Source organism: Anabrus simplex, chromosome 3 (assembly GCF_040414725.1).
Source record: "Anabrus simplex isolate iqAnaSimp1 chromosome 3, ASM4041472v1, whole genome shotgun sequence".
NCBI lineage: Eukaryota > Metazoa > Arthropoda > Insecta > Orthoptera > Tettigoniidae > Anabrus > Anabrus simplex.
Window position 1 is genome coordinate 65,373,019 of NC_090267.1, and position 16,451 is coordinate 65,389,469.

General features: G+C 39.6%; 1 protein-coding gene across 1 annotated transcript in view; it reads right to left on the reverse strand.

The window, feature by feature from the left end:
- Positions 1 to 16,451, reverse strand: part of LOC136866655 (synaptotagmin-10) — a 171,977-nt gene that overhangs the window by 25,907 nt on the left and 129,619 nt on the right. Inside the window, exon 6 of the mRNA XM_067143773.2 lies at positions 3,883 to 4,003. Within this exon, the coding sequence (XP_066999874.2) occupies positions 3,883 to 4,003 (121 nt within the window). The remainder of the gene's footprint in view (positions 1 to 3,882; positions 4,004 to 16,451) is intronic.

The following is a 16,451-nucleotide window of genomic DNA, read 5'->3' on the forward strand; positions in this document are numbered from 1 at the left end:
TAAATACCCTCATAACCATGTGCAGAGATCTGTATGTTTTATTTAGAATCGTATTTATGTGTTTACCCCAATGAAGTCCTGGAATTGCTTCCACTTACTTGTACCAAGCTCCTCAATTTCATCTATCCTATTCGACCTCTCTTGGTCAACTCATGTTCTTTTTCCGCCCCCCCCCCCCCCTGGTCTTAGGTTTGAGAATTCTACGGAGTCTCATTTTTTCACGCCCTTCATTGCCCTTCGATTAGTGGTAATATAGGATGGTTACCTCGTTGTATTACTCCTTAAAACAATAATACCATCACGATCACCACCAGCAGCACCACTACCACTTTTACCGTGGTATGACATCATCGGGTGATGCCGCCATCTTGAGGTACTACAATCCTCATGTAACGTGGCTAACAACTGGATTGTGTTATGCATTACTTGATGAAGATCCAAAAGTAGATTCTGAGATATTTATATAAACGCAATCTTTTGTATTAATTCAAATTTTATGTGCAATGTAAAGTATTATATACCAAAATGAAGATAACATGATGAATTTTCTTATTAATGTGTCCAAATTAGTTATATTGTATTGTAAATATATTGTCGTCGCGTGACAAAAATGAGCTCTGCAAGGTCATCCAAGCGGATCTTCAAGATAAGGAGACAGAGGAGCTTGCTTCCGTGAAGAGGTTAGCATCACAAATTATATTTTGGAGCGCAACCTGATTAAGAAGCTTCCATATAGCTATGGAGTCGGACAACCAGCAGAAGTTCGATTCCCGACTGTCTCGTGGATTTTAACTTTGATTGGTTAAGTCCTCCACCTCAGTATGGATGTTGGTGCCACCTTCATCATTAAAATTCATTTTAGAGAGCACCCTGCCTCTCACACACACGCAGGTCGCGTGTAGGGCATCACTAGCCCTATCCGGAGGCCGCGCACCAGTATTACTATGGCAGTTTCCTTCTTTTAACACCGGGTTTAGCTCAGAGATTACCGGGCGAGTTGGCCGTGCGTGTAGAGGCGCGCGGCTGTGAGCTTGCATCCGGGAGATAGTAGGTTCGAATCCCACTATCGGCAGCCCTGAAAATGGTTTTCCGTGGTTTCCCATTTTCACACCAGGCAAATGCTGGGGCTGTACCTTAATTAAGGCCACGGCCGCTTCCTTCCAACTCCTAGGCCTTTCCTATCCCATCGTCGCCATAAGACCTATCTGTGTCGGTGCGACGTAAAGCCCCTAGCAAAAAAAAAAAAAAAAAAATTCAGAGATTGGACGGCGACTGTAAAACGTCGAGAATACCTATGAGCGTCATTCGGTCTGTTTCGTGCTATGAAGTCTCCACTGAACACGATCGATTGAATTGTAGTGTCAAGGTTACTTATGAAACTGTTCACGTTATGTAATACAGTCATCAGTGTTCAATGAAGCTGTAGTAATGAAAAAGTTTTCAATAAATGAAGTATTCAGACTAGGGTTGAACGGAAGAAAAGGGGTAAGTTATTTTGTCGTATAATACATCTATTGTTTCGGAGACGTACATGTGCATTAAAGTTTAAAATAATAATCAAATTATTTTCCGTCATACTATTTTCGACGGCTTTCGGAGACGCCGAGTTGTAGGCATTTTGTCCCAACAGGATTTATTTTACATGCCACAAGGCTGACGTACTTGAGCACCTTCAAATACCACCGGACTGAGCCACGATCGAAACTGCCTAATTGGGGTCAGAAGGTCAGAGCCTCAACCGTCTGAGCCACTCAGACAGGCTTTAGAGTTTTAAAATACTTCTAGAGAAATTGCGCGGCGATGTAGTTCAATACCTCATTGTCAGGACGACCCCGTCGTAAAGACTGACGTACCTCGGTTCCTCCTATGGCCCCTTTTACGGCCGGATGCCCTTCCTTACTCCAACCGTATGAGGAGGGACGTAATAACCACACTACTGCGTTTTTTTCTGTGGTGGCTGGTAGCAGTGGCGTATGTATGAGAGGGAATAAGGGGGGAATATCCCCCTCCCATGAGCCCATTGTACACTTTGTTATAAATAGATACTAAAACAAAATTAAGTAATAAAATCATCTTACCGGGCAGGTTGGCTGTGCGGTTAGGGGCGCTCAGCTGTTAGCTCGCATCCTGGAGATAGTGGGTTCGAATCTCACTGTCAGCAGCCCTGAAAATGTTTTTCCGTGGTTTCCCATTTTCACACCAGGCAAATGCTGGGGCTGTATCTTTTTTTTTTTTGCTCGGGGCTTTACGTCGCACCGACACAGATAGGTTTTATGGCGACGATGGGATAGGAAAGACCTAGGAGTTGGAAGGAAGCGGCCGTGGCCTTAATTAAGGCACAGCCCCAGCATTTGCCTGGTGTGAAAATGGGAAACCACGGAAAACCATTTTCAGGGCTGCCGATAGTGGGATTCGAACCTACTATCTCCCGGATGCAAGCTCACAGCCGCACGCCTCTACGCGCACGGCTGTACCTTAATTAAGGCCACGGCCACTTCCTTCCCATTCCTTGGCCTTTCCTGTCCCATCGTCACCATAAGACCTGTCTGTGTCGGTGCGAAGTAAAGCAAATAGCAAAAGTAATGTAACCACATCAATTTGCAATAACATCCGTATAAAATATGTTTTATTTTTAGTGCTAATCATAGCCCCCCGTAAAACCTCCCTGACTCAGGCGGCAGTGCGCCGACCACTCACCGCTGGGTTCCAAGGTTCAAATCCGGGTCACTCCAGGTGATGCTCGTGCTGGAGAAAGCGGAAGTGAGACAGATTTTTCTCAGGGTAGTGCGGATTTCCCAGCCATATTTCATTCCGGCAACCTTCTACAATATCATTATTTCATTTCATCTGTCATTCATTAATCATTGCCCTTGTAGAGTGCGACAGACTTCGGCAGCCAGGACAATTCCTATCCTCGCCGCTGGATGGGGTTTCATTTATTCCATTCCTGACTTGGTTGAAATTGGAAACAGACTGTAGATTTTAATTTTAATTTTTATCCCTCGCCTCCACCGTAAATTTCGTTTAAATGGATCCCTGCGCATCTAAAATGTCTTCTTCTTTTACGTATTATTCATATACCCCTCTCCAACTGAAGGAAAAGTCGTACCTTCGCAACTGGTTGGTAGTTTGGTCTGTTGTCTGAATATGAAAAGTAGAGTGTTGGGAAAAACCCAAACGATCATCCCATTAGCCAGAAGGAATAATCGCAAGCGATTAAAATCCCCGACCTGCTCGGAAATCGAACCCGGGACCCTCAACGCTGACCATTCACTCAAGGATTCTGGCTATAAAGCCAATGAATAATCCCTGGAAATAAATAATGTAGAATATAACACGTAATGCTGCAGCGAATTCAATTAATATTCACTAGATAAGCCTGCACTGAGGATGGATATGCTTCTGTTGTAAGTGACTATTGTGACTGACAGAAATATAACTTGTCCGCCTCTGTGGTGTAGCGGTTAGTGTGATTAGGTGCCATCCCCGCAGGCCCGGGTTCGATTCCCGGTTCTGCCATGAAAGTTGAAAAGTGCCACGAGAACTGGAACTGGGTCGACTCACCCTCGGAAGGTGAACTGACTAGAGCGGGGTTCGATTCCCACCTCAGCCATCCTCCAAGTTCTTTTACGTGGTTTCCCACTTCTTCTCCAGGCAGATGCCGAAATGGTACCTACTTTAAGGCCACGGACGCTTCCACCTTCTTTTCATCCCCCACAAGGAACCTGTCCTCCTCCCCTAATTTCGTCATCCCGACCCAAAGTCTCACGCTCCAGGACACTACCCTTGAGGCGGTAGAAGTGGGATCCCTTACTGAGTCCGAGGGAAAACCAGCCCTGGAGGGTAAACGGATTAAGTAAGAAAGAAAGAGCTATAACTTACCTGATGATCCAGTGATGTCCATTGCCTTGAAGTTCCTACCCTTGATGATTGTAACTGTCAGACGGCCAGCAGTCGGCAAGTAGCACAGTGATAGCATCAGCTCCCCAAGATCGACCTTATCCTGGAACAAAGACGTTTTAGAAAGCTATTATTCAGTGGATTCTCTTTGAAGAATGTAAACATTCTGATAGACAAGTGGAATATTCCTCTCACAGCGAATGTACAAGTCGACTCATCTGAATGATCAGAGTCCAGACCTTGGGTTCAAAGGGTCCTCGTTTCCATCCCTGGCATTATCAAGAATGTTATCTATGCCTGATTATTTTCTCTGATTCAGGGACAGTATATTTGTGTCTGTTCCAATACACCGCCTCAGAAACACGTGATATTTATTGCGTTCTTCCCCATGAGTGGGCGTCAGGATGCGCACTGGACCATAAAAGTACATATTTGGAACCTAGGTCATACCCAAGATTCGACCGGATATTGATAGAAGCAGCGGAAAGAAAAATTAATATAAACGTATATATATACATTGCGAGGCCCAACTTCTCAGTAAGTTACACCGCAGCCGAAGTGATAGTAACTTCTGTATATTGAAAGTCTGAAATTATTGGAATGTTTTCTTTTTCCACAGCTTCTCGACGTAAACAGGCATAGAACCGGCGAAACAAGTATTATTTATAATCTTACGCCGAAATACTACATGGTGCAGTAAATTAGAGGAATGATAGTGTAGTAGTGGGAAGAGAGACTCCAAAAAATTGGAGACTCCGTCATGAGATAAGATTAGGTTCAAAGCACAAAGGGGTTGGTTTAAACTGTTTGAGATTCACTGACCACATAGCAAACCTGTCTGTAATTAATTATAGAAACGGCTTTAGAACAAATCTGAAGGAAACCGCAGGAAAAGTCGGTCTTCCGATATCTTTTGGGAAGGAAAAATTTACGAGGTTCACCCACAGCACTCAAAAACAGAGTACAGAAAAATCAACAAGGATAATAAATTTCAATACCTAGGTTAAGTAATTCAGATTAATGAATCCGAAAAGGAAGCGAACAGATCAACAGCAAGAAAACAACAAATCATACCAACTCATTAAAGATACTTGCAGTGAGAAGAATATCTCAAGGAAAACAAGAATAGTAGTTGCTCCATACTACGGGTAAGGTAAGGGTTATACTGCCCGAAGGCATGTCCGAACCTCCGCAGAGGTGTGCCTGAACCGGAGTTTACGTGCGGTAGGTTGGCCAGTTCCTTTCCGCTCCTCCATTCCCTTAACCCCCACCAACAGCGCGTGGCTACACATCCAACTCCTGACCACGCCCAATGTTGCTTAACTTCGCAGATCTCACGGGATCTGGTGTTTCAACACGGCTACGGCCGTTGGCCCATACTACGAAAAACGTAAAACTAAGCAATTTCCCAAATTGTGCCAAAAGTTGAAGGGCTATAGGGCCCGGAAATGTTTCAAATTGTGAGTCTTGCATAGCTCTACCAAACTAAAAAAAACAAATTTCGAAAATCACTACCGGCCTAAGTGCAGTTTCGGAAAACAACGCAAACTCCCTTGTTTCTTTACGCCTTTTCTTTTTATTCAAACCATAGTCAACTTAACTTATTTACATAATTCTTTCTGTAATCTATTTCTTGGCTCAATTCATTCAGGCTTCTTTTGATTTTTGAAAAAATATCCACACCGAATGTAGTTTTAGGGCTTAAGTGTAACTCTGAATTGACTCACATTAGCGATCGTAGTGGTGCTTAATCATTTTATTTGACATCCCTTTTCCAGCCAGCTTCGCAACGACAGACCGTCTGCTAACCGAATCAGAAGCTTTTTGCAGATATATTGCTGCAATGTATAGCGTACCTCGTTTCTTCCTTATGTATTTATCTATTATTTTTTAATTATAAGTATACTATCTGTAGTTCTCATTCCTTTCCTAAATCCTGACTGGTACACTCAGAATATAGAGTAATCTTCTGTCCATTTCATAATTCTTGTTACTAAAATACCCGTTTTTTTCGTGTGGCTATTTCTAGCCGAGTGCAGCCCTTGTAAGGCAGACCCTCCAATGAGGGTGGGCGCCATCTGCCATGTGTATGTAACTGCGTGTTATTGTGGTGGAGGATAGTGTTATGTGTGGTGTGTGAGTTGCAGGAATGTTGGGGACAGCACAAACACCCAGCCCCCGGGCCATTGGAAGTTACCAATGAAGGTTAAAATCCCCGATCCGGCCGGGAATCGAACGCGGGTCCCTCTGAACCGAAGGCCAGTACGCTGACCATTCAGCCAACGATTCGGACTAAAATACTGGTGTAAATCTTACTGAGTGTATCCAACAAGGTGATAACTCTATAGTTATTCGTGTTCGATCTTTCCCCCTTTCTTTTATATATGGGGCGAATTACTCCTTCTTGCCAACATCTTGGAATTTTTATGCCATCAAATATTTTGTTAAATATTTTAGTTATTATTTCCAGTATCTGGCTGTTATTCCCAAGCTCTTTCCAGAATTCATACTTAATTCCCATGACAGCACCCGATTTTCCACCCTTCCCTTTTTTCAATCTGTCTAATACCACATCTGTGGTTATTATATCGCCTAGTACAGGAAGAGTGAACTCCACATGTCTCAGTATAACAGTCTCAGTTTTCTTCCTATCCCATGAGTCTTTAACCACTAACAACCTCGTAAAATAAGTTAATCCCTCCCCATCGCATATGCTTACTTTATGACAGCTTTTATAATCTTTGCATATTGTACTAATTCTTTTACATACTTTTTTGTTTCATTTTCTTTGCAGTACTTATATAATAACTTTGCAACTTTAGCCTGTCAGTTCCTTTTATTTCCGCTCATTCTTTATATTGCTTCCTCGTTTTACAAAATTCTGCTCATAAATCCCGAGATCCCTCATTTCGGTATATTTTTAATATCTTCATCACTTGATTTTTCTTTTCTTTATGTTCATCAGTAAACATCACGTTTTGTTTATATTCCTTTCTCTTACAACTATTCTTTTACCAGCTACTTCAATTGATCTTTCAACCATACTTATTGCTTCATCAATATTATTTTCCTCTCTCATATTCTCAATACCTATCTTCAAAATTTCAAAAGTTTTCCCTTACTAGATAATATTTACGACATGAAATACACGGCGCAGAACCTGAAAGACTGTAACGAAAGATCACTTGCACTGGTGATTATGCTTCATGTGTTCACTGTGCTTTGTAATACGTAAACTAAAATACTTGAAAAGCCTGAGGGAGAACTTGACGATAGTGGCAAAACAACTAATTAAGAGGAACAAGTAGAATGTAGCAATAGAACCGTGATGGGTGTCTTCGTTTTTGGTGCTTGGACGGTAATAGTAATTAGTTGTACAAAAGAATCACTCAGCATAAAATAGCGTAGAGGGAGTTGAATTTAGCTCGAGTCAGATGGGGGTGGTTTTCTTTTCAGAAAAGTAACGAAAAATGAAAATCAGTCACGTAAGTGACTAAAAAAATATTCATTTTTACCATAACCGTTGACGTTATCTACGTTAACTTAATTGGCGATATGCCCGTCATATTTTCAGAACTTCCTTTCATTTTTGATATTCTTTATTATTTTTAAAGTTGATTCTGTAAGTCATGAAGCACTATATGTACACTGTGTTCTTTATGACATGCAGTTTCTCTCCGTGGTTTAGTTAATATAACATTTAAATCACAATTGTCCACGTTGAAGAATAAAATACCATCGATGGACCTTACCAGTTCTGCACCTCCTGTGAGATAGACACGAAGCACAACGCCAACCTTTCGAAATACTGTGCACACGACTACGCACAGGGTGACTGCAAAATTACTTCAGGTTACGATATCTTAGATTTATTTTATTAAGTCATGATATAACGACGAATGTATGTACCCTCTCCAGGAGAATATGAGTTGAAAAAATGGTTGCCCTAAGATAATAGGTTAATTTTCACTTCCGAATATCAAGAAGTTCAGGCTCAATTCCCATTTATTTTCTCATACTGTATATAACATGTCATACGATGTCAGCATGCAAAATGATCTCTGGTAATAAATTGTGTAGGCTATTTACCCTACAAAATTAATTGAACTCAGCCATAGACCGCCCAGCTGAGATCATCTTACTCTGCCATATAGTCTAACCTGACACACAGGCAGGCTAAATGATGCCCAATGACATACATGCACACGATAGCTGAGGATAAGGATTAATTTCTTTTTTTTTTTTTTGCTATTGGCTTTACGTCTTACCGACAGAGATAGCTCTTATGGCGACGATGGGAGAGGAAAGGGCTAGCACTGAGAAGGAAGTGGCCCTGGCCTTAATTAAGGTACAGCCTGTTGTGAAAATGGGAAACCAAGGAAAACCATCTTCAGGGCTGCCGGCAGTATGGTTCGAACCTACTATCTCCAGAATATTGGATACTGGCCGCACTTAAGCGTCTGCAGCTATCGAGCTTGGTAGTATTAATTATTTTCTTCTTTTTTTCTCCGTTAGTATCTTCCAGGGACCACGTGACAATTTCAATGGTTCATCCTTCGTTGTTCCTTCTTCCTCCTCCAATACTCCTTCATCTGCTCAATATGCCTCGTTTTCCTCTCCACGGACCATTTTGAGCCTGATTTCTTTCTCTCCCGACCTTGGGATCCTTCCATCCTTAACCCTTTCTTTGTAAAAATTATTATTACATTCCTTGTACAATTTGTTTTACGTCACATATTCTTTCGAATGGGCCACCAGAGGACCACGTGCCAGTTTCAATTCCTTCTTCTTTGTTCTTTCCTTTTCTTACAGTACGCTTTCATCTGTTCACTGTTTCTTCTTTCTGTCTAGAGACCACTTTGAACCAGTCCTTTTTACTTTCCTACCTTGGAATCCTTCTATTTTCAATACTTTTTCCCGAAAGCTTTCTCTATTATTTATTTATGTTGTTATATTGTTTTTTTCTAAATCCTTTCTTACTTCATTGACCCAGCTTGTCGTTGATTTCTTACCCCACAAATATCTGAAAATCTTACTGGTTAATTTACTATCTTGCATTCGATATAAATGTCCAAAAAACCTAAGTCTCCTTTTCCTCATTACATCTGAAATATTTTCTATTTTTTGATATATTTCTGCATTACTTCGTAATTTCCAACCTTCTGCTGTGTTTTGTGGGCCTAATAGTTTCCTCACGATTCGCCTTTCTAGTATTTCTAGTTTATCTAAATTATAGTTTAATGCCAGACATTCGCTTGCATCTTGGCATTCTGGCTTCACTGCTGTGTTGTAATGCCTTATTTTTGCATTTTTGGATAGGCATCTTTCATTGTAGATATCTTTGGTGACACCATAAGCTCTCTCCATTTTATGTACCCTCTCCTCTACTGCAGATTTTTCTAAACCATTTTCTTTGATTATTTCCCCTAGATATTTTAATTTTTTTACTCTCTCTATTTGGCCAATATCTGTTTTCAGAGATTTTGGTGCATCCCAAATATTTGTTAAAAATTTTGGTTTTTTTTCAGAAATTCTTAAGCCAGTTCTGCTGGCGATTCTTTCCAAGATATTTACTTGGGTTACAGCAGATGTCACATTTTCAGAAAGTATTGCAAAGTCATCTGCAAATGCATGACAATTTATTTCGATCCTTTTGTTTCCTCTTCCTAACCTTATCGGTGAAATGTTGAGTTCAATAAGTTTTTCGTTCCAAATTCTCACTATTTTCTCCAGGACACAATTAAAAAGAATTGGGGATAGTCCGTCGCCTTGTCGTACACCAGTTTTTATTTTGAAAGGCTGTGATATCTCTCCCAGAAATTTCACTTTAGAGACTGTGTCTGTAAGTGTTTCACGGATTAGATTTGCCAGTTTAGACTTTATGCCAAATTCTCGAATTATTATTATTTTTATTATTATTATTATTATTATTATTATTATTATTATTATTATTATTATTATTATTATTATTATTATTACATATCAAATTTTTACCGTACTGTAAGTCAACAAGTTAGTCACTTTATTTCTTCAAATCTTTCCTTGTCTCAGTATTCAGAGCATGAAATGTGTTATGAAGGATTCACACAGTTCTCCAGAAGGTGAACGTCTCCCTTGCAAGCGGCTTACACTCCGTACATCACAAAGATTTATCTTCACACGTCAAGCGGTTCACGTCATGATATACGAAATGTGAGTTTGCAGTGGAGATAGCCACATACGCCCCGTTTAATTTGAACTACGAGATATTTAATCATGCACCAACAAGTACACAATACAATGGATTATAACGAAATTCCCAATCAATGTCCACATTCCTATATCATCTAATTTAAACGCGAAACAGGTGTTGTAACGAAGTAATATAAATAGCTCGTGCATATTTGAAGGCTGAGTGCATGCAACAACTCATAATACACAAAAATTAACATTTTTAATGTGAACAATTTAACAAGGACACATCTATGAAATGTAGTGTAACCAAGGCCTCAAAATATTAACCCATACACAGTTTTTAATCATTATTAATATATGTATTTATTTTAGAAACTTATTTTTTGAATGGAGCGTTATCTACTGATATTAACAAAATAAAACCAGAGTAAGATAGAGAATGAAAGGTGTTTGTTTCAGGATTCTAGTACAAGCCATCGTACTTTGAAAATTGTAAATACCGGCAGTTTTCTCCTTCATATGTCAACACTAACTTGAGAACATACACAGTTCTATCCTTTCAGGAAAACAACTCAATGTCAAAAAAATCCTATGGATAAAACATAATAAATATGAGAATATACGCTTTATGCCAAAAAATTACAATCCTTTTCTTAATCATTGTTATCCGGTCGATTAGATGAGAAGTTTTCCTCTTTCTACCACTACGAGCGCTAATGTGAGTTAATGCTTTGTTTCACTTAAAGCCCTAGAAGAATTATTTGCAGAAGTGATGATTAAAGTTAAGGAAGATCTAATGATAGGCAGGATTCACTCGAATATCGGACTTAATCAGGTATGTAAATTATCACCAATATTGTTTTTACTTTTTATTGATGATGCAATGGACTGTCAGGAGAAGGAGAATAAGTCCTTGCTTAAATAACAAAGAAATTCCTGGCCTAATTTTCGCAGACGACATCCTCCTGGTCTTACTAACAACAATCGGCATGCAAAACAGTCTTAAGAAAAAACGGCTGAATACTGCAGTACATGAAATTTGAAAATAAATATCAAGACTACAAAAATCATGGTTTGTAAAAGAGGAAATAAATTAAAGAGAAACGAAAGGCGCTGGTTGTTATAAAGTGTAGAACTAGAAGTTGTAAATAAATTAGAATATGTAAGAATCATAATAACATCAAATGGGATGTGGAAGGAACAAATTAAACGTGCAAAATTGGAAGGATTGGCCGCCCCTATCAAGTACAAGGTCTCTAAACATGAAGATGCCAAATATGGAATCAAGCTGCACAAAAATATTGTAAATGATCTTCTGATATCAGGTACACTGTATGATGCAGAAAAATGGGGTAACGAAGTAGACAAAAAGGAATTAGATGTAGCAAGTAACAAATTCTGTAAACTAATAATGTGTCTACCAGATTGCACAGCTAATAGTGGAGCTAGAAGAATATTTGAAGATATCAGCATCCAGGCAGATGTAAGCAGGAAAGTAGTAAAATATTGGTTAAGATTAAGAAAGGGAGATGTGAGGGAAATATTGAACCTATCATACCAACACCAAATGAAATACCTATACGATGAATTGGGTGTCGAAAGTGAAAAGTACGCTAGACAGAATAGGAATGGGAGAATACTGGGATAAAGAGATGCACAGTAAAGAGAAGAGATTGATAAAAAGGGTAACGATTAGAGCGAGGGACATGGAGAAACAGATGATTAGCGTAGAATGTGAAACCAAAAGAACACTATCAGAGTTCTGCGGAATTATTCGAAATATGAAAGTAATGAAAGAAAGACTCAAAAATAGAGCACTAAGAGGTGTAGTGTGGTGGCTAATGGGGATATATATAAAAATAAGGGGTTGAGAGATAATCATAATGAAAATCATTGTTTTTTCTGTGCAGAAATAATGGAAGAGGCTCATCTATTGAGAGTGCGTAGGGGAACTGATGGACTAAGAGATAAATATTTTGGGGATGAATATAAATCAAAAGTAGAAATAGAGAAGGAATTTTATACAATATATAAATTGCTACATAAAGAATGGATCACTCCACGGCGAATGGCAATGTTTTTTTGGATTTTAAGAAGTATGTGGCAGAAGTAAATGAAAAGAGATTAGCACTAACTAAAATTATTGTTACTCTTAAACAAATATTTGCATCAAAAATATTAAAATTAAGATACGCGGTGACATTTAAGCAAGCATTGGAATAGTGTGATACACCTGAAAAGGTTCTTTAAATGCCTGTGAAGGCGCTTTTGTGTCTTGCCTGAAAAGGTTTGACATAATATGTAATATCTGCTGGAAAGTGGGTATTTACAATTATGTAAATTAATTATGCTGTTAAGTAGAAGTGAGTGTGTTCGTGTTAATTTGACGCGAGGTGAGCAGTTATATTGTATGTTTGATAATGATCATTTTTTTAAGATAAGTGTATAAATAAGCTAAGTTAAGATACATGTTATTCTATACAATATAGCATTGCTAACGTCTAGGACAAAACAAAGTATATTCAGTATAGTTAAATAAAAGAGGAAAATGTAAAACGTAAGGCATGTATCAAATTGAACAAATTGCAATAAAAGAGTGCTTTCTCCATTAATTCCGCATAATCCGGAACTAGGGGATGGGCGTACTCCTATTCATTCATTCGTTCATTCATTCATATTATCTAGTATGTTGTATCCACAAGACGTGCAGATCCTTTCATGAAAACCACAGACGATATATTCCCTTTTGAGTGGGGGCGGTAGAATAACAGCCACGGTATCCCCTGCCTGTCGTAAGATGCAACTAAAATTGGCCTCCGGTTCTCTTAACTTGGGAGCGTGGGTTATGACCACGGGGTCCATAGCTGAGTCACGGCATTGTTTCCATTTAATTGTGCCAGGCCCCAAAGTTTCATCTATCCTATCCGACCTTACTTGGTCCACACGTGTCATTTTCCGACCCCGAACCAATTAGGTTCCTAAGGGCTAGAGAGTTTTTCATTTTCACGCCCTTCGAAGCCCTGGTCTTTCTTTGGCCGATACCTTCACCTTTCATTTTTGTTGTGTCTCAGATTGGGGTTATATAGAGGATGGTTGCACAGTTTTACTTCCTCTTAAAACAATAATCACCACCACCACCATAGACTCGTGTAGATGTGTCGTAGCTGCAAATTGCAGTCTTTCTATATGTGCCCCTGGAGGATATCTTTGTCGGAAATGTTCGTTAATAACCTATTTGTTTTTCTCTCTTCTCGATGAGTGTGTGAGAGGGAGAGTCATACTTTTAAGTCCGAAGGCTGTTTTGATATCTTGGAGGGAGAATGTTTCCTTTGCTAGTTTTCTTTTGTTAGGTACACATGAGAAGTAACATAAGAGTCATTCCTCTTCTACCGTGAACTCTGTCGCCAATGTTGATTTGGCCCTGATTTACGCCCGGATGCCCTTCCCGACGCCAACCCTATATTAAGAGATGTAATCACTATTGCGTGTTTCTGCGGGGGTTGGTAATGTGGTGTGTTGTCTGATTATTAACAGTGTTGAGACAAACAAAAAGCCCAGTTCCCAAGCCAGAAGAAGTAATCAGACGCTATTAAAATCCCAGACCAGGCCGGAAATCGAACCCGAGACCCTCTGAACCGAAGGCCTCAACGCTGACCATTCAGCTAAAGAGTCGGACAGAAAGGACAGTCATCCGAGATATTGATTATAGTTTCCCCTTACTACAATGAAATTAAACCTCCAGCACAAATTTTCCTTGCACATATACCTTGACCCCACAAATAAATCCGTGCAATAAGTAAAATCATCCGTAAATTATGTAACATTACTTGACTGACGTAGTAACAAGTGTGAGGCACAGACATATTGCCTTTGAGCCATCAGTCCATAGGCCAGTCTGATGTAGCTTGGTTATCCCATGTTAACATTTACCATCCTCTTCAAATACTTTATCCTATATCCAATATAATTTGTCTTAGTTTCTTCTACCATCACTCTATTATTAATCACCATACCTTCCTTAGAAACCAAGCAAGCGAGAATCATGGTGTCTGAAGATGTGTGCTATCAATGTACCATTTTCTCTTGGTGAATTTCATTAAAACGGTCTCTTTTCACCAAGTTTATTCCGAATCTCTTCGTTTGTCATTCTATCTACCCGTCTCAGACTCAACGTTCTTCTGTAATACCACGTTTCAAACCATTCAACTGTCTTTCTTTCTGCGCCTGTTACTGTCCATGCCCGTTTCCATACAACGTCATTCTCTACACAGACGTCTTAAGAAATGTCTTTGTAATGTGGATACCTATATCTGACGTGAGAAAATTCCCTTTCTTACGATTCCTGCCATGCTTGGGCTATTCTATATTTTATATCTTTCTCATTTCTGACATTATCTTTTCTTCCTAAGAAACCATTTCTTTCAGGCTACTTTCTCTAAATGAGATTTCCTGCATCACTTTATTAATTTTTACTTGTTTATTTGCACCTGGTTATTTAATAATCTGAAAAGCCGTCCATCTCAAATTTTTCCAGACGAATTTGGTTTTGTTGTAGAATAAGTCCATATTTTAAGAACAAACTGGCGCACCAACCCTGCCTCTTACACGGATGAACCACGTTCGATTCCCGGCTAGAGCAAGATTTATTTACCTTGACCTGAGGGCTGATCCGAGGTACACTCAGTTTAAGTGATTACAATTGAGGAGCTCTCTGAAGGTGACCTAGCGGTCCCGGTCTAAAAATCCAAGAATAACTACGAGAGGATTCGTTACACTTTCCATGCGTCACCTCGTAAGCTGCAGAAATTGGAGCTGAGCAGTGATTGCTTGATAGGCCAAGGCCCAGTCGGGGCTGTTAGCATCATATATGTTTTTTGTTTGTTGTATGTATAGGAAGAGTAATTTTGGAATGGAATAATTCGATGAATTTCCAAGTTCTTCTAATTAATTTAAGAAAAACTGGGTAAATATTTGATAGGGAATATGCCACCTGGAAGACATTCCTAAATGAGGTTCAAGATTGATTGATTGATTGATTGATTGATTGATTGATTGATTGATTGATTGATTGATTGATTGATTGATTGATTGATTGATTGATTGATTGATTGATTGATTGATTGATTGATTGATTGATTGATTGATTGATTGATTGATTGATTGATTGATTGATTGATTGATTGATTGATTGATTGATTGATTGATTGATTGATTGATTGATTGATTGATATCTACTTGGGCCAGTGAGCGTTAAAAATTCATGAAAGTTATAAAATAATCCAAAGTATTTCTAAAAGATATCGACGACGGATTTCAGTTTCCCACTGTAAAGAGGAAGGACAAAAGTACCCACAACAAGAATCTGAAAACAGTACTGTATGTCATCATCAGCTTATATAAAATCTTAATGTAATAGAATCGTCACGCCCAACAGCGTAACTCTGGAATCCATCATGGCAGTACGTCGCGTAAGGTGTCGAATATTCATCGTATTGATTTCTAAAGGCATATGGTAAAAGTATTAATCAAGCAGAAAATATTTGAGAAAATGATTGCGGTGTGTAGAATTGCGGTAAACTTCTTTCTTACAAGGAATGTCCAAACACATGAGCAATAAACCAAACAAAACCAAACCCCATGACACTACAACCCTTGATGGGCCTTGGCCTACCAAGCGACCGCTGTTCAGCTCGAAGGCCTGCAAATTATGAGGTGTCATGTGGACAGCACGACGAACCCTCTCGGCCGTTATTCTTAGCTTTCTAGACCGGGGCCGGCATCTCACCGTCAGATAGCTCCTCAATTCTAATCACGTAGGCTGAGTGGACCCCGAACCAGCCCTCAGATCCAGGAATAAATCCCTGGCCTCGCCGGGGCCTCCGGGTAAGAGGCACGCACGCTACTCCTACACCACGGGTCCGGCTTTTAGAGAAAGTAGCCTGAAAGAAATTGTTTCTTAGGAAGAAACGATAATGCGAGAAATGAGAAAGATATAGAATAGCCCAAGCACGGCAGAAATCGTTATTTTCTCACGTCAGATATAGGTATCCACATTACAAAGACATTTCTGAAGACGTCTGTGTAGAGAATGACGGGCATGGACAGTAACAGGCGCAGAAAGAAAGACAGTTGAATGATTTGAAACGGGGCTGGCACATGAGCAATAAGGGGGTTAAAAATTATCGAAAAAGCATCCTTGAGGATAAAGTGGCTTGGCAGAGTACCCGAAAGTCCAAAATCACCAATATTCAGCGTCAAAAATCTTATTGGGAATCTGAAGTGTAAGGTAGACAAGCTTCGTAAAGCAAGCTCCTCGTTACTTCGGGGGGAGGGGGGGGAATAATGAAGAGACTCCCATGGCTGTGTGTAGTATAAAT